At 43.6% G+C, this 22,961-nt stretch overlaps 1 protein-coding gene across 1 annotated transcript in view; it reads right to left on the reverse strand.

Annotated features, from left to right (window-relative positions):
• Positions 1-20,867, reverse strand: part of PDZRN3 (PDZ domain containing ring finger 3) — a 128,714-nt gene extending 107,847 nt beyond the window's left edge. The window contains exons 1-4 of the mRNA XM_014251782.2: positions 20,752-20,867; positions 19,943-20,674; positions 14,183-14,269; positions 12,968-13,075 (exon numbers count right to left, since the gene is read on the reverse strand). Of these exons, the coding sequence (XP_014107257.2) occupies positions 12,968-13,075; positions 14,183-14,269; positions 19,943-20,659 (912 nt within the window). The 5' untranslated portion in view covers positions 20,660-20,674; positions 20,752-20,867. The remainder of the gene's footprint in view (positions 1-12,967; positions 13,076-14,182; positions 14,270-19,942; positions 20,675-20,751) is intronic.
• Positions 20,868-22,961: the final 2,094 nt, after the last annotated feature.

Raw genomic sequence — 22,961 nt, forward strand, 5'->3', positions numbered from 1 at the left:
AGATTCTCCTATTTTGGGAAAACCTATGATTTGTAGGTGAGCAGGAATCCCCAGGGATAGAGAGGCCCCTTAATCAGTTGTGGAGAATGTACTGTACACAATGTCCCAAAGCAAACCAGATTATTTAAGGTTGAATGTGAATAAAGTTAGGTAAATATTTCATCCAGAAGTGGATTTTAAATTAAGATACATTTATTTGTCACTAACTGAGACTTTATAAAAATAGTTTATAAATAGTTCCTAGATAAATAGCTTGTTAAGGTCCCGAAAGAATTTAAAACATCTTGCCCTGTGCTTTCTTCCCTAAAAAGCCTGTTCTGAAGAGATGCACACTTTATTTTCTTTCCCTTCCTTATCTATTTATTTATTTTCCCTTCTTCTAACTCTAAAGTCAAGAAATTACATAAGACAACATCTGAATATGCCCAGATTTTATAACAAGTTAAGTGTATAAAATGCTATTAGCTCTGTCTAGAAAGTCTCTAAATGTCTGTCTAATGGCTCTCCCTTCAGTGGCTCCTTTTGCTTTATATTTCCCCCCATGTACAGCTATTCCAAGCACCAAAGTGTTACCAAAATGGAATCATATTTTATTGTTCCACTAATTTTCCACTAAGCTTTCCCTTATTTGTTTGTTGCTGGGCTATGGCTTTTCTCTTCTTTAGAATTTCAATTACTCCCCTCTCAGGGTAGGTGGTCTGTAACACTAAACCATCAGGCAATCAGTTTTATGCTTTCCTTTCCAGCTCCAGCTTTCTTTTCCCAAACAACAGTAGGAAATCCTCTGTCTGACACAGTACAGGATAAAGAAAAACAAAAATCAGGCCCATTTGTGATTCAGAGATATGCTCAGTGCTCTTAATGCCTAAAATGCCCCGTGTTTTGATATAACAAAATACTTTAATCCAAAGGCAATTTAAATGATGGACAAAATAAGGGCTGGGAGAGAACAACAACAATAAACTGGAGCTTTAGAACTGACCTTGATCTAGAATTTGTTGAATTTGTACATCCAAGCAAAAGAAAACTTTTAATTGTGGAGCTGAACTATAAACTTGAATAGGATAAATCCAGTTAGATCATGTCGCACACAAAGATTTACATTCAGAGAAAAGTAATTTAAAATAACTTGGATGCCTGACAATAACACAAGCCTGATGTCTCTCTGAATCACAAAGAGTGGTAGAAGTCAGAGTGTTTCAGCTGCAAAATCATTACTCCAGGTTCCAAGCCTGTATCTACTCTGCAGTTAATGACAGAAATTGAAATTTAAAATCAGGACTAGAAAATGATTGTTAACAAAATAACAGGAACATTCTGAAGGGGAAGAAACCCCAAAACCTCCAATGTTTTTCATTTTCAAATGTTAAGATAATGTTGAATTTAATTTGCTTAAAAAGGTAATATGTGCTATTTAGGCAGCAACATAAGACACTGTGGTTCACTTTCTCCTATCAAAATTCTGGTTTATTTGGAAAATAAAAGCAATTGCAAATGTGGATAATTAGGAACTGAAGGAAGCAGAAATTGAGCTGTTTACAATTGTGTTGTTATGAAGTGGGAGATTGAACTAAAAATTGTTTTCCATAAGATTCTTCTCTAGTGTCAAATACCACAATTTGGAGTCTCCAATGATGAGTTAATGTTTTAACTATCCAAAGGAAAATACATTTGTGCCTGTCATAGATCAGCAAATTTGTCATTTGTGGATTATTTTCCCATGTTTATGGACTCTGACACTGAGCAGTGCCTAAGACCCCAGTTGTTGTTTATCTAATGCATATTCTTTAATTTAGGCAAATAAGTAGCAATTTTGGATGTAGCAAAACAAATCCTCCACTTAGCCTGAACACATAAAACATGCTTAAGTTTCTCCACTGTTGATAAACACAATTTCTCCATAATTGATAGACAATTATGGGGCAGCTTTATCCCAAGGGTTTCTGTTCACCTACAGATCCTGTAGGCTTGCACAGAACCTCCAGTGATAGTTCCAATAAATAGTTGTGAATTTACTTTTTATCCCTAGATTAGAACAGACTTTATCAATGTGGCCATCAGTTCCCATAAACTCTCTTAGTGAAATCTTCATTGCTGACTTCAGCTAGACAGATATCAAATTAATCAAACATTGTGCTCATTACTTCAGGTCACCGTTTGTCTTTCCATTTTTAGCAACTTTTAAAATACCATCCTACTCTCCCTGGCCACCCAGTTCCATTTCCTTGGAGAAAGGCCTTGAAATGTTGTGATTTGCAGTTAACAAAGTGATTAACACATGAAGGCTAGATACAAACAAAGGCATTTATTCTTTCAGCATGTTTCACTTACACACTTAATTTCCCAGTCGTTTTTCCCCCTGTGGAAGATGCTGCACATCACCTGATTGCCTCGGAATATGAATGACTGGGGCTGATTATGAGCCTGGTGGCAAAAAGCGGTCAGGACCTTTCCCAAGACCTCCATTTATAGCCTTTATTTGCATTTTCCTACAAGGAAAAGCAAATTCTACCATGGTTTATCGCTCCAGTGACAACTCCCTTGAAGCAGCCATGATAATTGCATTTTTTCCTGAAACAGCAGGAAAACACTTCCTAAGCTGTTCCAAGCTTCTGGGCTTAGTTTTTCTCCAAATGTTTTCTAAAGGAGGGGAATTTAGTCTTTGCAACCAGACAAACAAGAGCTAAGCACCAGTTTCTGCATCTTGTTCATACTGAAGAGCACCTCAGGCAAGGGGATAAACAAAAGGAGAGCAAGTTATTTTTAGTTATTTAGTTATTTTTAGTTATTTAGGACCACAGTGACAGAGTCAGTGACAACTGTATCATCTTCATTCTGACTGTGGCTTTGTTCTGTAAATCTATTCAAATTGTAACACAGCACCTAAAACAAACAGAAAATTTAAGTGAGGGGCTAATAGAGTTTCACTCCAGTCTAGAGGGCTTTTCTTTTAGATTATGCACAAAATTAATTTCATCCCAAAAGAAACTTCACAGCATCTCCTCAGCCTCCCAACTCCAACAAAGAAGTTTGCTTGGGAAAAAAGTGCTGCACAGGAAAGGGTTTATTTGTTCTTAGGTTTTCATGAAGATGATAAACTTGGGATGTTTTTGCTAAAGGGAATACAAGTAGGCAGAAAGCAATGGTTCATCTCCATATGTCACACATCTAGGAGAGGTTGATAATTTTCAGTTTCCAATTCCCATCCCCTCTGTCTGCAGATCAGGTTAGGCACTCAAGGATTTCCAGATCTGGTCTGAGCCAGCGTTCTGTGTCCAGTTCACATCTGGAGTGGCCATGGAAGCCTTGCTCTTCCCACCATGATCTTGTCCTTAGCAAACCACAATGTTTTTCCATCCAAACCCATGCTCCCAGAAATACAGGCCCTAAAATCCTCACAATTGCAGCCACAGAATATTTTGATTTTGTCCACGACATGGTTTCTTATTTATAAGCAGTAATAGAGCTTGAGTTAGCAAAAATACAAATAATCACCTTATTCACTTAACTCATGAAAGCTCTGCCCAGAGCCCCTCACCATTTGCTGTCAGATTTTGGGCTTCAGAAAAGAGGTTTGTTAAAAGAAAGGAGAAAAATATTTCTGTTTAGAAATTAAGTTAGAGGAAAACACGTTGGAGAAGGCTGCAAGGGTGGAGATCAGATGATCTTTGTGTGTTTCTTTAGGAGGAAAAAGAAGTTATGCAATTCCAAGCAGTCATGTGGTATGGCAGCTGCTAAAGTTACTGCTAATTTTTATTAGAGCTGGCCAGAGCCAGAAAAAGGTCTGCTTTATAAGCAAGACCTTTTAAGAAGTAAACAAAATCTTCCTGAGCTGGGAGGCCTGCAGAACTGAGAGAAGAAAAAAATAGCACTAAAAAGTTCTTTTTTGGCTTTTTTCTCCCCCCACCTTCAAATGATTCAGGAAATATTTTCACTCTCCCTTCCTGTTGCTGGTTTCTTTCTCATATTCATCCAATCAATCAAACAGCTGTACAATATTTACCAGTTTTCAGCTCCGATTCCTGCTCAGCCCAAAGGATTATTCACCTGCAGAATGTGGGGGAGCTTTTTTTCACCCAAGGCAGGCTCTGGGGCCAGGCTGACCCTGCTGGGAGCAAGGGGCTGGATTAGCTGCTCTCCAGAGGCTCTCTCCAGCCTCAGCCATGCCATGATCCTTGGAAACACCCTGTGATTTTACTCTGTTTGATAAAATTGAGGATGGGATTCCAGTACTCCCAGCAGTCTTGTGGTATTTTCCAGGACTGAGCACCTGTGGCTCCTGTATTTGAAAATCTGTGCTGGAATTAAACTGGATCCTGAGCCAGGCTCCATCCCCAAACCTGCTCCCTTTTGTGCCCTTCAAAGTCATGTGGATGATGGCAAAAAAAAGAAAATAAAGATAAAATTCACCACACTGAAGAGACCAGACACAGCTCTTCACATGTCATCTAATCTCTGTCCAAACAGGATTAATTTTGTACTGCTGTTAAATGGAGCACATAATGAAACTGTGGATACCCCTCTGGGGCTGTGGATGATAACTGTGCCAGTGGGAAAAGGGACAGAGGAAATGCTGCTGCAGGGATGCTGAGATCCACAGGTCCAGTCCTACAATAAGGGATCTATAAATTAGTGGGTTTTTTTTTAAAAAAAAAAGAGTATTTTAACACCAGGCTTAATTAGACTATGAAAAGGGGACTTGCACTAATGAAAGATACTGTTTTCCATACTCTGCCTCTTTTTCCACCTGCTTCACACAGCTGAAGCACATTTAATGCATAATTTAAGCTGGAGATAAGACACCTGCACCATTTGCCCTTCTTGGGAGCAGAAATTCCCTGGTCCCTCCCAAAAGGGATGAGATCTGTCTCCACCATTTACTGCTCAGCCCTTCTGCACCACTCCTGCACCCTAAAGGCCCAACTTTCCTTTGTGGATGTAATATATTCCCCCACACAATTTGTAAAACCCAAATTCCCCTCTCAGAGATATAAGACTTTACAGGTAGAAGCTTCTCTAAAGATGGCACACCTTTATATGAAAGCTAACATAACACAAATTTACTTTGGATATGAAAAATGCATAATAAAAGTCTTAAAAGGAAAATACTGTTTTCATTTAAAAGCCTCAGTGGTGAAGCAAAATTTTTCAACAGCTATTATTGTCAGCCCAGTCCCGTTTGTATTTATAAAAATTTTACAAGTCCTGTACTTGCACTTTGTAGTGGAACATAAAGTAGTCAGGTTACATTGTTTTGAAATTTATCAATACCTGCAGAAAGTAAAGCAGCAGTCAACAATGTTGGAACTAAATTCCCAATGTTGCTAAGTTGTCACCGTTCAGTGTTTAAAGCCCAGAACTGCAGTTAATTGTGGATAATTTTTCATAGTGTAAAGAATTAATTAATTAGAATAATCCTTGTGTATGAATCTAAAGCCATAATTGCCATACCATTTACTAGAGTACATTTGATAAACTTCTTGTGAGCGCTCTCCTTTTCCAGGTTTTCCTGCCTGGAGTTTCCTACCATACCCTCACTTCTGACAACTTTGCTAAAACAAACAAAAAAACCTCCACATCCAGTACTGGAATAGATTTTGTTTAGTATTAAACACCTTATTTGTCATTAAAACTAACAAGACCACTAGGGAGGAGAGACTTTGTTTTGTACTTCTCACTAGAACAGCACCACGCTCTTGTTCTGAAGAAAACTCCCTCCACCAACATCAGCCAGGGTCGAGCTGCAGGATCAGGATTTGGGATCCCCAGGCAGATTCAATCATTCTCCCACACTTGGCATTTCTCACGTTCCCTGAACAAATTCCAGTTTTTAATTCCAAATGAAGAGTTATGCAAATGTGACTCAAGTGCCTTTGGATAGTGCTGGTCTGAGCTTGCTCCTTTTGTCAGTTAATTTGCACTTACTTCATGCATATCTTTAACCCAATTGGCATGGTAATGTGCCACATATGTACTAAATTAAGGATGATTGTGCCTGATTGCCCAATTATGATACCAAATGTGTGAAAATAGTTGATAGGACATTCTGTGTGTTTTCTCTAAAAAAGACTCCGCACATTCAAAAATCTAAAAATAAAACCTAACAGCTAATCATAATGGTTTGGCTTGAAATGTGGAAAACTAATGAGATGATTTAAAATGCAAGGAATTGTACCACAAATGAAAAGATTAAATTGTCCCATTGTTATATGCTGTATGAGCAGCCTTTAAAATGGCCCAACATTTGTTGGAGCCTGCCACGTTTCTGATGAGCTACAGAGGATGAACCAGCTATTTTTCACTTCTTTGAGAGAGTAATAATTCCTAACCCCAAATTCTAGATTTATCAGGTGGTTTGTATTTTGAATTCATCACAAACTGTCCAAGGTCCCCAGCAAGGGCTGACCTGCAGCCACCAGGTGCCACACCAGGTTGGGAACAAGCTCTCTGTGCCTCTCACAAGGCAGGCACCCACCAAGAGCTGCATTATCCAGGCAATTAGCAGGGATTGGTTTAGCAGAAAATGGTAAACACAGCTGAGGGAGGATGGATGAGGGAATTCATGAGCTCTGGGATCAGCACGACAGGAGTCAGTGGAGTGAGTCCCTGACTTCATATGAGATTTGACTGGAAATCATCAAAGCAGTTTGCATTTCCTCTCCAATCTTGTTCTTTGTGGCCCTAAACAAGTTAACCACACCAAAGAAAAACAACATTTGCTAAATAATCTGTGACTTTCACCGTGTTTTGAAGCATTGTATCAGTAGGACTTTTCTCCCAATTTTTCCAGCCTTACAGTAATGAAAAGTTTGAGGCAAGAGGATCCAAGCTGGAATGCAAATTCCTCACAATTGATTCTCCTTTTTCTCAAGAGCAATTTCCTGTTTAACTGCAATTCCAACACAAACATGAGCAACATTATTTAACTTCTCTGCAAGGACTGTGGATGCTCCATCCCAGAAAAGTCATTCCTCCCAAATCCAGCAGTGGCAATTCTTTCCCTGATTTATGCACAGTTGTCATGGTCCCCATCCCGAGAGCACCAAGGGTTTTATAGGAGAGATTTCATGCTGGCTAAAGACTGAAATGGTTGTTTTCAAACAGACTCTGTGAGCAGGGAAAGCAGGAGTGGAGGGAAGTGCAGGGGAGAAAGGACACCACACCATAATCCCATTAATTTAATTTGTGTTACACATAAGGGATCTATTCCTGAGTTTAAGAGAGCTTTCTTTGGATAATTTAGTTACCTCTTATTCATTCAACACACCCTTGAGAACAATATTCTAAGCTTCCACAGATTCAAAATGCCCACATTTTGCTTAGGGTCAGCATGATGTGGACTTCTATTAAAAAGAAGAAAGAATAAGATGGTGTGGAAATTGGAGGGGAACCCACACAGGACCATTTTCAAAAGTTACAGCATGAAATGTGTTTATAACTTGAGCTCTGCAGCCTGCAGGACAGAGAGTGTTGGTCTGTAATATTTGAAACAACATTGCTTTTTTTTTATTTGCAACACTTATATTTTCATTCCATCCAATTGATTTTTCTGGTTTTGTTTGTGGGAAGAACAATATTACAGTATTTATTGTAGAAATCCTGTTGTACCTCTTTGGTTCATTCTCTGGCTCATCCCCCTGCTTTCCCCACCTCGCTGCCACAACTCAGCCTGTAGTGCTGGTGTGAAATCAGGGAAATAAATTTATGAGAGGAAAAAATGCAGCGATAACCAAGGCGGCCTGTTTTCATTTACATTTTCCTCTTTGGCTTGTTATTATCACTCCCTTTCGACCGAGCTGCAGGATCTATGTTCCAGCACAGGCACGATGCTGCTTTGTGAGACACCATTAAGAGATATGGACAAAGGCTTTGGAAAGTTTTCTGGGAGCATAAACTCCAGAAAGAGCTGACTCTGCTGGAGCTGCACTCTCTGCCCCGCCGTGTCCCTTCCCCACAAATGCTCTCATGCGCTTGCGTGTCCTGGCAGGAACTGCAACAGCCAATTTTAAGTCACTGTCTGAAAATGTTTTCTTCTAGAAAATTAATTCCTGAGAGTACGGAGCTGCACAGTAAATCTTGTTTGCAGAGCTGAATTCTCCATTCACGACAATTCTGTTTAATCTATAGCCTTGTCAGAGTTCAGCTGGCACCCAGTGTCCCGCAAGGAGCTGCAGGCTTAGGATTATCCTGCTAAAGCTGGCATCGTTTCAAAAAGTGCTCTCCAGCAAATCAGAAATTGAAGGCGGTGTTCAGACAGTGATTTTATTGACTGATTATTTGTGGAAGCTGCCTGTGAGCGGTGATAGGTGAGCAGGGCACCCAGGGCAGCACAGGCGTGCACTGACAGTGCAGCCAGACGGGCAATACACTGAGCCCTTTCAGCCACAGGCTCAGCCTGCTGGAAAAACGAGACCCATCACGCACCACCAGACCACAAGGAATGTTTCTTCTTTTATTCATTCACTCACTCTTCAAGCCATCCTTGCCTCGCTTCGTGTCACTGGCAGGGAGAGGTTCACCGTGCTCTGCCAGGGTGTCCTGTCCTGCCGTTCCTCTGCGGCTGATGGATTTCTGTGCGCTGATGTGGCTTTTCAGAGGCTGTGCTGTGAACACAGCTACCAAATTAATCTCCCTGAAATCCACCTAACCCCCTCCTGTGAGCAGAAAGTGGCTCTGCCAAAACACGGCGCTTTCTACAGGGTGAACAGGGAGCCGGCAGCAAACGGCAAATTTTGTTTGTACATCCACAAGATTTGCTAAAAAGTTTCATTGTTCTGGTGTGTAATCTGTGAAGAAATGCACGTCCTGGAAAAGCAGCCTGTAATTTGTAGCACATGAGTGTGCTTTGGGGAAAATCAATCAAATGAACTAAGACGTGTTCTCAACTCCTAAACTAATGATCCTTCCTGTGAGCAGCATGAAACACCGGGCGAGTCCCAGATGGCATAAATCCTCCAGGTTTCAGCAGGGCTGTGACAGTTTATACTGCCTCAACAGTACCCTAATTGTGCTGCAAACTTTTTAAGGTGGCGAGTAGTCAGCCTTTTCAAAAGCCTCCTTCTTCCCAAGCAGTCCCAGAGCCAAACAAACAAGTTTACTGGTTAGTGAGAAGAGAATGCTAGACTTAATTTATAATCTTTCAGGGCTGATGTGCTTAAAAATAAAAACTCTGAAAATCTGATTTTGTCTTAAGAAATGCCAAGCAGCTGTGTAGAGGCATTCAGGGCTGGGACCTGAACCAACTTCTGTTGAGAGAGGAAATTAGGACCATTTTGTTACCCTGACAAAAATGAAATCTATGAGAACATAATTCCTTTGCAGGAAAAAAAAAATCAATAGTTTCAGCATGTTTTTAACGCGGCAATTTGCTATGGAACATCTTAACAATACCTCAGTAAATCACCAGCTGAAATCAGCTGCTGGCTTTGAAGGTACAAGCACAGAACTGCATGAAAAATGTAGAGGAAAGCAGAGGAAATCTCCCAGAATCGTGACTTCCTCGCTCCTAAAGTCACTGTGAAAGATCTGAGAACAGATACGGGTAAGAAGCTTTGGTTTACATAGAGAAGTTACAAAAACACCAAAATCCAAATCTTTAACCCTAATCTGTTAAGAACTTCTAGGGCTTCCTTGCCTCTGTGCCTCAGATTACCCATTTACAGAGTAAGGATATTATTAAACAGTGAGGGGAAATTATTAAGCAGTTAATACCCACAACATGATCTTCATAGTCCCATGTAAGCACTAAATATCATTATTCAACAGATTCCATAAAACAAAATACAAGAAAAAGGCCATTTCTCTGTATTTCTTACATGCTGTTCTGATGACTGAGTAGTACAGACCATGCAACATTCATCTTGATTTTTGTCATTTAGCAGTAGCAACATAGACCTCACAGTGCCATTACTTATTTCAAAGATATGAAAAGGGCCAAAAAATTGCTTTTAAAGAAAATTCAAGCCAATTCTTAAACCTGGTTAACTTTGCATTTAACCTTCTGAAAAACGCAGAACAGGAAATCCAAATTACATAAGGAAAATGTGTTTAAAAATTATCTCTGACATAATTCCAAGGTTATCTCTGGATCAAATTGTCAGGGGATAGAATTTGCAAGCAAACAGCAATAAAGCAATGCTTCTGCTATCAGCCCTGAACAGTACCCTGATGTGTCTGTATTTCACTCTGCCTAATTCCTGCTCAGTAATTAGAAATGTTGTGGCAGTTCTGCAAACAAGAAGTGACACTCTTATTTTATATGTGCTCCAAAACACATCCATCAGAAGATCTGCAGCAAAGAAACATTTTCCAAAAGGCAATCAAATGATTCATGTTTTACTTCATTGTAAATTCTCTGTGATGGATGCTGGAATTAATTAGGGAGATGTTATGCTCAGCATCCTATACTGGAATGAGAATTCTTTGTGGAAGAGTCTATTTAGAATCATGCTGATGATACATAAAACCTTAATATTGAATGAACAAGCTAGAGAAGTTCTAGGTAGCTGAATTCAGTTCTAGAGAAGTTGCCATCTTTCCTCGCCACTTTTTATGCCTTTGAAAGCAAATGTGACCTGCTAGGATGCTCTGCTCTGTGCCAAGTCCTCCAGCTGTGTTCTGCTAGTTATAACTACATCTGTAAATAATTTCTGAGTCAAACTCCCAAATCAAAACTTTGACAGTGTGAAGGTTATAAAAAAGCTTGCCTCTAGAAGGACACCACCACTGGCCATTATTAATTCTCATCTAGATAGTTTACAGGTATTTCAAGGTATTTCAATTATCTAAGATAATTAGAAATTAGGATGATAAAGCTCACTTAGATGCCTTGATGCAGGAGGTATCTTGTTTTTCCTTATCCAGAGCAAGGTTAGAGAAAATGTGCTAAATATAAACTCCACAGGAAGGAGAATACTCAATGAAAAAGCTGTTCTCAGGAGCTGGTGTCCACAATATCTGTATTCTGAGGGTTCTCTTTTAGAGCACTCCAGTCTAGTGCTGTGAACTGGATGCCTGTAGTGGCTTGGCTGCATGAAACAAATTAATTTATCTAAAGAAGAATCCAATTAGCACTCTTGGAGACTGCTCCACAATGGGAACCAAACCACATTAGCTGGGCACCACTCAAGGACACTCCTGATCCAGAGTGAGATGCTGGTCTGGAGGCACCCAAAGCCAACCCTTGGCAAACATTTTCATCATTTTGTGTATATTTAGAGGTGAGAAGAGTGAATATGACAATGAGTTTGTGGTCAGCACAACAAGAGCTGTCAACACATGTCAGCCCCATGTCAACACACTGGTTCCTGCTACCCTTGGTGTGTTATTAATCCAACAAATCTGGGCTTTTCTCTTCTCTGAAAATGCAGCTCGAGCTGTGCAAAGGCTCTGCACAAGCACAGGCGTGGCTCTGCTCAGGGAGGGGACACGGCAGGAAAGCTCAGCCTGTCCCTTGTGTCCCTCTCAGCTCCTCTGGACACAGAGTGGGACTCGCTCCTCAGCCTGGACTAAGCTTGGGGAGCAGTAAGGAAGGAGCAAAACTAAACCAGAAGGAAAGAGATCCCTTGCAAGAGAGCAGATAGTGCAGAGCCCGTGGAGTTTGGATGTCCTTGTCCCCTGCACTGTGAGCCAGGGTCACTTCCACAACTGTGACAGGGCTGGTGCTCACCGAGCCCGAACCTCAGCACAGGACATTTCCTAACCCTGCAGTATTTCATCTCCCAGAGTTTTGGTTTTCATAGGGATGTTTGGTTTCTGGGACTGTGCACTACTTCAGAAACGGATGTCAGCTTTCCAAGGAGGCTGTGGGGAAATTCAGGCTTATGGGAAACCTTTCAGTTCAAACAAAATCGCAGAGTTCTCACAAAACCGTCCAGACCTTTTCTCCAATGTTACATCACACACATAGTCTGAGCAACTCTGGATCATTTCACAGCTCAGCTTCTTATCTTTTTATAGCTCTGCTACTGGGGCTCCATTCTTTCCCATATGAAGAAACTTAATTAATATTTTATACCCTTACTAAATGGTGAATACAATTTGCCATAACAGTACAGAAAAAGGCAAATACAGTTTGTCCCCTGCCAACAGAAAATCCTTAACAGCTGTTTATTGCTCATTTGCAAAACATAAGAGCAATGGAATTCCATTACTTAGAGAAACTGGCTGTTCCATGATATCCTTGGCAACAAACACCGAACTTATCTTTTTGAACAATAGACTCTCAAAGTTTCTCCAGCCTACAAAAATAAGACAGTGAGGAAGACTTTTTCTGAACTGCAAAATCCCAAACAATGGGAACTGACTCACTGTCAGCTGCATTTTGTTTCATGAAAATGAACCTTTTTCTCGTTCTCCCCCCCAAAAAAAGAAATTGGCTTGCTGCAAATTTAGAAGAAAGTTTCATGCAACCATCTCCTTCACAGGAAGAGCTTTTTATTGAGGTCAAGACTTTGGCAAAATGAGAAGAAATTCAGACTGCAATCTAAGTAATGTAAGAACTCACAAACAACATTAAAGGAGTTACTTCAGTTTATGATAAACCATAGAGAAAAATCACAGAGAAGATTTCTCTTCTTTCAGGAATTTCCCCTGACCGTTCAAAACTTAAATACCAAGAAAAATAACGTTGTGCTTTACACCACAGATATTTCACATATGGTTTTAACTAAATAACTTCCAAGTTTCCAACAGCTTAAAAAAGAACTATCTACGGCATACCAGAGAGATGCAAACTCCTCAGGAAGTCAGGACACGCACATACCATCCATAATCTGGTTTCTATATTTAGGGAAGGACTATACCTAAAGCCCCGGAGGTCAGCACTGAATCAAGCCCAGCATATTTTCACAGACAGATCTTCTCGACAGTGTTTACCACGGTCCACTTCTCCCAAACCCACAGCAAACGTGCCACGTGAAGACCTGAGCTGGAGCTCGCACTATTAAAAGGCAGTGTATTTTCATACCTCAATAATCCTGTCGTGGATTTGCAGCCCTCCTTCCTTAGCAGCAGGCCCAGTGTCAACTATTTTCGACACAAAGATTCCTTCGCTCGATGACCCATCCTGATTGTCCTTCAAGGATGAAAAGGAAAACACATTATTGTCTCTCTCGTCTGCCCTCAGCTGAAGCTTGTCCATGTCACAACTGTGCACGTAATTTGAGAGAAATATTCTTACTGATGTCTTAATATGGAATTGCTTCATGCTAATGAGGACATCTGATACTCCAATTTTGACAGATTAAGCAACCAGGGTCGGACTTCCATTAGGTAAATTAGTTGCTTGATAGTCATTTTTCTCTGACTTAGGCCAGCTCAGGAGTAATTGTCATTACAATTATTCTCACAGCAAAATCCAGCGAGACACGGCCTGCTTGTACATCAAACATAAGACAGCAGTGCAATTTTCATTTTTAGTTGCACAGCTTTTCCTCTGGGGATTTGAAAACATACCCATGAAAACCCCTTACACCTAACGAGGTATTTTCATATTCCTGTGTATTGTGCTTCTACCAGTGCAGAACAATGCCTCAGAAAGCTGAAAAACTCTAAAGAAAGAATAACTTTCAAGTGAATTCACTAGGAATAAATCGTGATTAACGTCAAATTTCTGAGCAGCCAAGAAGTAGTTCTGAATACTTTCTAAATTACTAGGACAAGGTATAATCCACTCCTTGATGTAATTAAAGTCATATGCAGCAGCTCCAGCCAACAAGCATCCCTAAAAAATACATTAGTGAGTGTGTGGTGCAGGAAACATCTGCTGAAGTCACAGAATTCCAAGCCAGGCTGTTCAAGTTCCACCCCTTCACCTGCACAGAGGGCTGCTGGATCTCTGATGGAAAGCAGAGTGAATATTTGGGTTTTTTTTAATGAAAGGGGCTAAAGTTGTGGCTCTCAACCCACAAACTTCACAGCAGTATGGCCTGAGAAGGAGACACCATGGGTTTTATCATTTTGGGAGTGGCACTGCACCAGGGTGTGAGGATATACAAGAATAAACAGGCAGCGAGAGAAAAGGCAGCGCAGTTAATAGACATCCATACAACCTCAAAGGAAGAACTGCTCTGAAGGAATCCCAAGAGGACCAAATGCTTGTCAGCAACATTTTTCCTCTAAGTGTTGACCTACATGCTTTTCCCAACTGGAAAGGGCAAACATATTTTAACAATTAACATACCACGCATGGCCGGCCACCAATAATGTTAAATCCAAGAGATCCAGAGTCCCGATGAAGGACCAGAGTCAGTGCTTTAGTTTCTTCACCCTAAAAAGAACAGATAAACACATTTAAAACATTGTGTGTGGGGGGTAAAACAGGACAGGTAACACTCCTACCCAGGTTTTTTGTTGGGTTGGTTTCTTTTATTTTTTATTTTTTTTTATCCCCTTGTAGTTTAGAGACAAATGTTTGGAGTAACTTTGCAGCTCCCAGTGGCTGCTCCAGCCACCCCACTGAGCTCCAGCAACAGAACCTCCCCTAAGATTTATGTGTCTTTTTTATTGAGATCTACAGTGAGACACTTAACAGCAACAGAAGGGGTTTATATGTAATGCTGGTTCCTGCAACTACTTGACCCAGTCATATGTGATGTGTTATGTAAAATACTCCACGCTTCCAGTAGTCAAACTCTTTGACTTTTCCAGTGCTTGGGGGTGACTGAATCTTAGGACTGGATCCTTGCAGTGCCTCTCTCTCCTGCTGACTACATGACATTGTTTTAAGTGCCACTGTTTTAAACAACACCAAACACAAAATTCTAGGCAGAATTTTAGAAAACAGCATTAAATGAAACTGCTACAAATTTTGCCACAGGCCCAGAATGGCAATTGCTATTCACAACACCTGCTGTGCATATTTTTTTTTTTCCCCCCTCTGGCATTTTAAGACTAGCAAAACAGAAATCTCCCATCACTGAAAATCGTCATGTTAATCCCCTAAAATATGAAATTCTGCAGTGAATAGTTTTCTGGACAAACAGCATACAATAAAGATATACTAGAAGGACATGTAATGTTTGGGGGGCTGTGTGAACAGGTTCTGTTATCTCTCATCCCAGCTTGTTCCTAACTACAAACTCCTACATAATGTCCTTTATGACAGAGGGATGCTAATTAGGCCTATTAATGTTTATAAAGACAAAACTAAGTGCATGAACTGTTAAAGACAACAAAATGTTCACAATGTTCTCCCTTCAGTCTCAATCCAGTGTTATTTGCAGCACAACAAACACAAGCAGAGCACTGCAAAAAGCCCTGTGAATAACAACATTTAGAGATCAGAACAGGATTAGTTTGCACATCTAGAGATACATATGAATTTTTCTACCTCAAAAAACATTTTTTTTTGTTTTATCCAAAGGGTGAAAAAGTTATGAACACAAAAAAAGTTTGAGGAAGTTATCTTACAAGTCTGGTTTTCATAACCAATTAATGACAAAAATTGCAACAGTTACATTGTAATTCGATGCAGATGGTTTTAGTTTGTGCATTTTTCTTCTAACATGTCAATTTGAAGTTGTCAATCAAATATTAATGTCTATTAAAGTCATAAAAAATGTCAGAGTAATCCTGGATTACTGAATTACTCCCAGAGATTTGGGGATGATAAGGAAGCCCAATTCCCTGCCAGTGTGAACTGGCAGAGCTCCACTGACCGCACACTCTGAGCTCCTCCATGGGAGAACTGCACCAACAACTTCACCTGAAAACTTGCTTTTTACATCAGTTTCTGATGATTATCTCCCCTAATGATCGACTGATAAATGGACTTGGACCTGATACAGAGGAACAGGAACAGCCTCTGATTTTATTAGAATCTGCCTGCACTTGGCAGCAGTGAGAACCAGGTAACTCTTCTGGGTAAGAGAACTGAAAAACAAAGTAAAATCTATTTCCCTGCAAGTCTACAGACCCAGACCTCAGACAGGATTTCAAGGAGCAATTTCCAGTCCTGTGAGACCACTTTCAAGGACTGATGATTCCGGATTTGAAAGACAAGCACATACTAGCACGACTGTTTCCTTCTATTATCCCTATTTAAGAAGGCAAATCAATTAGAACAATCAAAAAACAATTACAGCATTGCTCTCAAGACACTTTCAGTAATTAGAGTTGCCTGTTTTCATTAAAGCCTCCTTATGTGGCTTTGATTTGACACTTTTATACCTGGCTGAACAAGTGTTGAAGCAGGTGGGATTGAATCAGTCGGGTTGTGAGGGAAAAGAAACAACTAATGCAGCTTTCTGTAGGTACTTCTGAAAAAGCACTTCTGTCTACAGGGGTTTTAAAGACATTTCCAGGTTTTTCTGGTGGCTTTGTGCAGTGTCTCCATGCTCCCCATGGCAGCAGTCACGTTCCAGAACACCAGCCCCACCGTGGGTGCAGAGCTGCCCCAGGGATGCAGCAGCACCTTGCTCCGACACTTGGCCACTTCTGCACATTCACATCCCAGCTCTGAACCACTCCCTCAACAGCCTTCTCCTTCTCTTCATAAGGAAGCCACGATGCAAATTATTTTTCCAGGGCTCTGCCTTTCTCTCCCCCTCCAAGATCTGGCGTTCCAGCGGAGCAGTCATTAAACAGTGAGGTAACTGTGGAAATGTGATGGCCAGGGGCCAGCCCTGCCCCGGCAGCTGCTCCAGCAGCAGACCTGATGGTTCCTGGCATGTTGTATTCCCACAGCTGAACAGAACTCTTTAACATAATTCTTGAAATTACTGTACTTCCCAGCTGAGCAATGTGCAGCTAAAAGATTGCCTTTCCCTTTAGACAGCAAAGACTAATTTCTTTGGTAGTGCTGTGGCTAAGGTCTTTCTTCACCAGAGGAGGCACCTCAGCTCCTTGCTCACTGGTGAAAGGGCTGCCATGACCAGCCTGGACCATCCTGCTTGGGGACAGGCTGAGAAAAGCACATCATCTTCTTTTAAAGGACTTCATCTGGCTCTTACAGAACTCAAATCTGTGGCACCAGCACCACAGAGATCCTGAGTGTCAGGTCCTAACTGGTTCTTGCCTGGCGGATCCATTTAAAGACAGTCCCTGTCTCTGGTTGCCAGGAGAGCAGAAGGGTTTCCACCCTGCAGCCAGCACTGTCAACTGCTTCCAATCCCCTCTCCCCTTGCTCCTTCCCAAAGGACTTTGTTGGCTGTGTAAATAAGGGATTGACCAGATCAGCTTAGCAAGAGGTGTGCACAGTGCTGTGTTTCACCAAGGATTAAGCCTTGTTTGAATTGTACAAGTTTTTTTCTTGATTGTTTAGACTTTGATATTTCAGGATTGGCATGTCTGATGGAAGGAAATACTGATTTTCAGTGAGACACACCACCTTCCCTCCCACTCCCTGCTCAAGCTCATCCTCAAAAAGCCTCTTCTCTTTCCCCCAGTCAGTCATTCTCAGAATAAACCTTTGAACTGTACACAGTAAAATTAACGTGTTCCCTCAGTGATAATACACATGGATAACACAACTGGGGTCACTTAAGGCATAACTACCTGCTTAAGGGGCTTATAAAATTGTGACATGCCTAAAGATGTGTGTATAAAATATGTATTTATTTATGTCTTCTCTCAATATGGTTATGGTGGTGTTAGAGAACTCACCTGAGAAATGGTAGATGAAAGCACAGCAAAGCTGTGACTCATCCAGCATCACAAACAAAGTCTATGCTAAAATGAATCCTGACCTGGGTCTCCAAAGCTGCCAAAGGATCACGAATTTGGGTCTTTAAAGAATGGTCTAATGTCACTCAATATCGTATTTCCCCTTTGACTAAGCATTTAAACACAGCTGTACTTGGGCATTTATTCTGTTTTGACTACAGGGAATGTTGTCTGATTTATTCTGGATTGGTTCTGCATCTGCAGCAACAAGCAGCCATCAGGCAGGAACGTCAGAAAATCCTTTTTCTACCATCTACTGAGGAGCCAGGACATCCCACAGTAAGTTCTGCAATCACCACTTGTAAGCCATGAACCCAGATTGTTGGTGCTCAGCCTACTTGTGTTTAGCACAGACCAAACTACTACATCTGTGAATGTATGAAATATGATTAATGGTCATAATTTAAATAATGATACCAAATTGGTTATTTTACACTACCATACCTCTAATCCCTGTGTTCAGGGACATAATCTTTAGGCAAATTTGTGTGTCCTGCTGAGTGTTCCTGCACAGTCTGTGCTACTGTCTGAGAAAATAACCCTGAACTTGGAAGCCTGCCACAGCCCCAAAGTGGGGAAGCATCCCCTGCACCAGGTGATTACCACAGGCCTTTTACTAAACTCTCTGGGTCACAAAGATGCAAGTTTTCTACTTGTGCTTGCCTAGGAGCTGGGCAGCAGAGAGCTGTTAGTGTTGGCCAGCTGCCCAAAATGCTGTGAATGCCACAGAACTGAGTGACCACTGTCCCAGCTGCTGTGGTGGTGTGACACCTTCCAGCTTTCTTCAGACTGGTGGCTGCTCCAGAGAACTGCATAACAGCCCTTTGTAACGGGGCTGGACCCAGCACAGGGGTCTGGGCCAGCTGTACCCATAAATCTGATAGAAGGTAGAGCTGGAAATACATGTCAAGAACATTTGCAGCTAAGAAGGAGCAGCTCTCAGGATTACAGCAGCTCTGTACAGAGCTAAATGATGCAAACCCAACATTATCAGCACTAGCCATGAAAAAGGGGAGGTGTGAGAATAAAGGAGATCAAAGATGAGGAGGCAGGGATAGGGTGAGATGATTTCTGACAGCAGGACTCTCCTGTCATCAGTGATGGAGAGGGAGCTGCATTCCAGGCTGTGGGAGCAGAAAACCTCCAGAATTCCATGGCAAAGTGCTGCAGGAAAAGGGGGAGATAGAACTGTCCTGGATCTTGATATGACTGTGAACCCCCAATTTATTTTAATGGTATTAGTAAGATTTTGACCAGAACGCTCTCAGTATTGCCTGAAGTTAGACCAGTTTGTTTAGTATTGAAATATTTTCTTATTTTCTGGTTTGAGTTAGGAAAACAGGGTGGGTTCTGTCCTGGATTACCAAGAAGGTTAAAAAAAAAAAAAAAAAGACCCTCTAACATGAAGTTTTATTTCCTTCACATAGCTTTCAGAGCCTCAACATTACCAAAGGTGTGAATACAGATGCTTGACAGTTTAGAACAGTTTAATACTGCTGTGTCTGTGGTGGCACATTCCAGGTCACTGGGAGGACTCTGAATATCTTCATTTAAAAGATAATTGGCTTCCAGGGCTTCCCTTGCTGGGGAGCCTCATTCGAATTAAAACTTGGGGATTGTTGTAGCTCTGGCTTTTGATTCTGGTCATTTTATAAATGGCCTAATTTTGAGGGGTTGAAATCAAGTTAATTTTTCCCTTCCTAATTAAAGAACCCTGTGTGACTCTGGGAAAGAAATCACGAGTACACAGCAGATATCTTGTATTTCATGTGGATGTTACAAAGACGATGGCTGCAGATCCTGGAATAGCTGGCGAGGTGTCCGAGTTGCATCACAGTTAATCCCAAAGCCTGCATTTTGTAGGAAGCCCTATTGTGGGATGCTAGGTGAGCTCAGGCTCTGGAAAGCATCGCGCCACAGCGGCTTCTTCCAATCCACTCCACTTTGTGTGACTCCTGGGAGTCAATTTCTGCTGCTTTAATACCATTTCCAGCCCTGGAAATTCCACTTTTACCGTTTCCTTCGGGGAAGAGAACCAAGAGAAAACAGTAACACCGCGACCTCGTTACTTTTCTGTGCGAGTTACCTTACGGGGTGCAGCTAGCAGTGACGGTCACACTTAAAAGTATGTAACCTATAGAAAGCGGCGTATTACGCCAAAAGCTCAGGTACTTGAAAGGGTTCTGCGGGAGAAACCCCGCACACGGCCGGCCTTTGGGGACCGCGGGGCTGGGGGGAGCATCCCGGGGACCAGCGGGCAGCGCGGGCCCGTCCTTACCTTGCCGGGGGAGGCTGCTCGGGCGCGGGCCAGCGCGTCCAGGCGGGCGCTGTACTGCGTGAATCGCTTCTGGTAGCGCAGCGCCGTCACCTGCAGCTCCAGCTGTGCCGCCGCCAGCCGCGACAGCAGCGACTGCTCCCTCTTGCCGGCGCGCAGCGCCTCCTTCTTCAGCGCCTTCTCCAGCGCGGCCGCCCGCGCCTGCAGCGCGGCCCCGTGCGCTCGCAGGGCCCGCAGGCAGCCGTGGCCGCCGGCCCGGCGCTCGCCGTGGGTCAGCAGCAGCCCGCAGCCCTGCTCGCACAGCCCCGCGGGCCGCGCCTCGCAGCGCTCCCGCATGTGCGCCTCCACATCGCGCAGGTTGAGCACCTGGCGGCAGCCGCGGTTGCGGCACTTGGCCGGGGAGAAGTCGCAGGTCTCTGCGTGCTCGCCCAGGTGCTGCAGCGGCACCACCGCCTCGCAGCCCCGCGCGTGGTTGTCGCACTTGATGTCCAGCTTGAGGATGAGGCTCTTGAGGGGCAGGACGTGGTTGAGCTCCTTGGTGGAGATGCGCTGGCAGTTGACGGGGCAGCTGCCCTGCTGCACCACCCAGGGCAGCACGCAGCCCGCGCAGAAGACGTGTCCGCACGGGGTGGTCAGCGGGTCCTCCAGCACTTTGTTGCACAGGTTGCACTTGAAGTCGGGATCCACCTCCCCGCTGAAGCGATCCAGCTCGAACCCCATCCTCCTTCCGCTCCGCTGCAAACAACGGGGAAAAAATATATATAAAAAAAAAAGCAAATTAAAAAAAAAAAAAAAAAGCCCAGAAAAAGTACCCGGAGTGCGGAGACGGGCCGGGGCAGAGACGGAGAACGGGAATCAATAAGTACGAGCCGCTCCCGCCGCCGCCCGAGAGGCAGCTGAGCCCCCGGGCCGGGCCGCGGCCGTGCCCCGTCCCCGGCGGCCCCGGAGCGGCCGCGGGAGCCGCGCACAGCGCCCGCCCCCGGTACCGCCCCCGGCCGGCACCGCCCCGAGCCCCGCGGGCCCCCCGGACAAGGGGGCTTTGTCTGGGGAGCGGGCTGAGCTCCGCACCGCCGCCCCTGCTCCCGGGGATGGCACAGGGGCGGCCGGGGCAGCGCTGCGCCCGCAGCACGGACACACGGGCGGCGGGAGGGAAGGGGCCGCGCACGGGGAAGCGCTGGGAGAGGAGGGGAGCGGGGAGAGGGAGGGAGAGGGAGGGATGGAGGGGAGGGGGAGTGCAGGGAGGGTCGCGGCGGGGGTGTGACAAGGTGAGAGCGGGCGGGGAAGGAGCGGCCTCGGCAGCGGTGACGGACGGGATGATTGCTCGGAGCGATGTGGGACGGGGCAGGGACGGCCAGGCCAGCCTGGAGCTGCCTGGTGTAGTGGAAGGTGTCCCTGCCTGTGGCAAAAGGTTTGGAACCAATGATCTTTAAAGTTCCTTCCAGCCCAGGTCCATCCGATGATGTGATGACTTTTGGAAAGGGCACTCATGGAGTTGCCCCCGGGGTCAGGTCCGGATGAGCTGCTTAGAAATTGGGCTGACTACTCAGTCCTCAGGTGAGAATTCTTACATTACCGACGAGAAAAAGTGCAAACAGAACGATCTGCCAGTGTGTGAGGGACTGAAGCGTGAAGGGTTAATAATTTGCAAAAGCAGCAGGGTGCTTTGCTGAGGCCAGGTTTGCGCCCCGCAGCCGAAGGTGGAGGAGAGGTTTTGGGTGTGTGGTGGCAAAACCTCAGATCTGCCTAAGAACAGCCCAGATACAGGGGGGGATGGACACCCAGCACACCGCCAGAGGATGAGCATGACAAACCAACTTTTGTTTAGCAACAAACCGGGTTTGGGTCAGAAGGGGGAGAAGGGCAGTAGGAAACAGACCCTGTGGAGGTGGAGTGACGTTTTCTGTCATGCCCATGTCCTCCCTTACAAACCCGGCTGAGCTGTAAACGCCCTCCTGGGGGAGGTAGCGGGACATTCAAGGCAGACCTGATGGTTTCCATCCCTTCTGGGAAGGCACAACTGGCTCAGCTATGCAGTCATGTCTGAGAAGGGGCCATAAACCATCAGTGATCCCCAAAGTACCCCCAGACTCATGATGCACAGTGCAGCCCACGATCCACAGTGTTCCAGAAGAGAGTGGAAAATTCCCCCTCCAAGGAAGGTCCCTGGGCACCAGCACCTGAATCTGAACCTTCATTTTCTGTGGATTTCCTCCACCCCTGATGGATGAAGACTGAGACCATCACTTTAACAAATGGGCATCAAAACTGCAGCAGTCAAGTCTTGTTTCTGGATCCATGGGTGGTGATATCTTTCCTCTCCACTGTCTACTCTTATCCTTTCTTTCTTCTTAATTATTTTCTTAAGTGATCTGTTTATACTTTCATATTGCTCCATTACTACAGATAATACCCAGAACATCTATGTACCTCCTTCCCATTGCAACCAAATTTTTCCAAAATCAACTTGCCATACATTTTATATAAATAAAAATACTTCATTCAGTGTCATTTCACTCTAATCCCCCCCAGGGATGTATGAACAAGAACCCGTTACCCTGCCATCAGGAGCAGAGCACAGTGCTGTCCATATCCTCATGGAAAAGGGATGAGATTTTTCTGTGTTTGCACAGGCTGCTAATGTTCTGTAGCTGCCACTTGGATGTAGGTGATGTAGCTCATTAAAAGTCACCACTTTTGATACCTATTTCTGCCCAGGGATGATTTAAAAGCACTCCTGAATATGCTGTAAAAAGCCAGCCAGACCACACCTGAAGCACCAGACACAGCATTAGGCAAAAGCAATTTCTCCTACAAGGCAGATATTCAAGTACTGAAAAAAAGCAATAAAAGAGACCAGCTTTGTTCATTGTGGATAGTGATGCAGAATTCTCACGTGCACCAGAGCCACAGAGCAGCTCGTTTCTTCTTTTAATGTGGTTTGTTTTATGGCAAAGCAGAAGCCAGCGAGAAACTTCAGCTTCAAGCAACCTTTAGTCAGTTATGTCCCAGTAAAATGAGTTTC

The sequence above is a fragment of the Pseudopodoces humilis genome, chromosome 13, assembly GCF_049639895.1.
Source record: "Pseudopodoces humilis isolate 2021_Gansu_Grassland_sample_001 chromosome 13, ASM4963989v1, whole genome shotgun sequence".
Lineage (NCBI taxonomy): Eukaryota > Metazoa > Chordata > Aves > Passeriformes > Paridae > Pseudopodoces > Pseudopodoces humilis.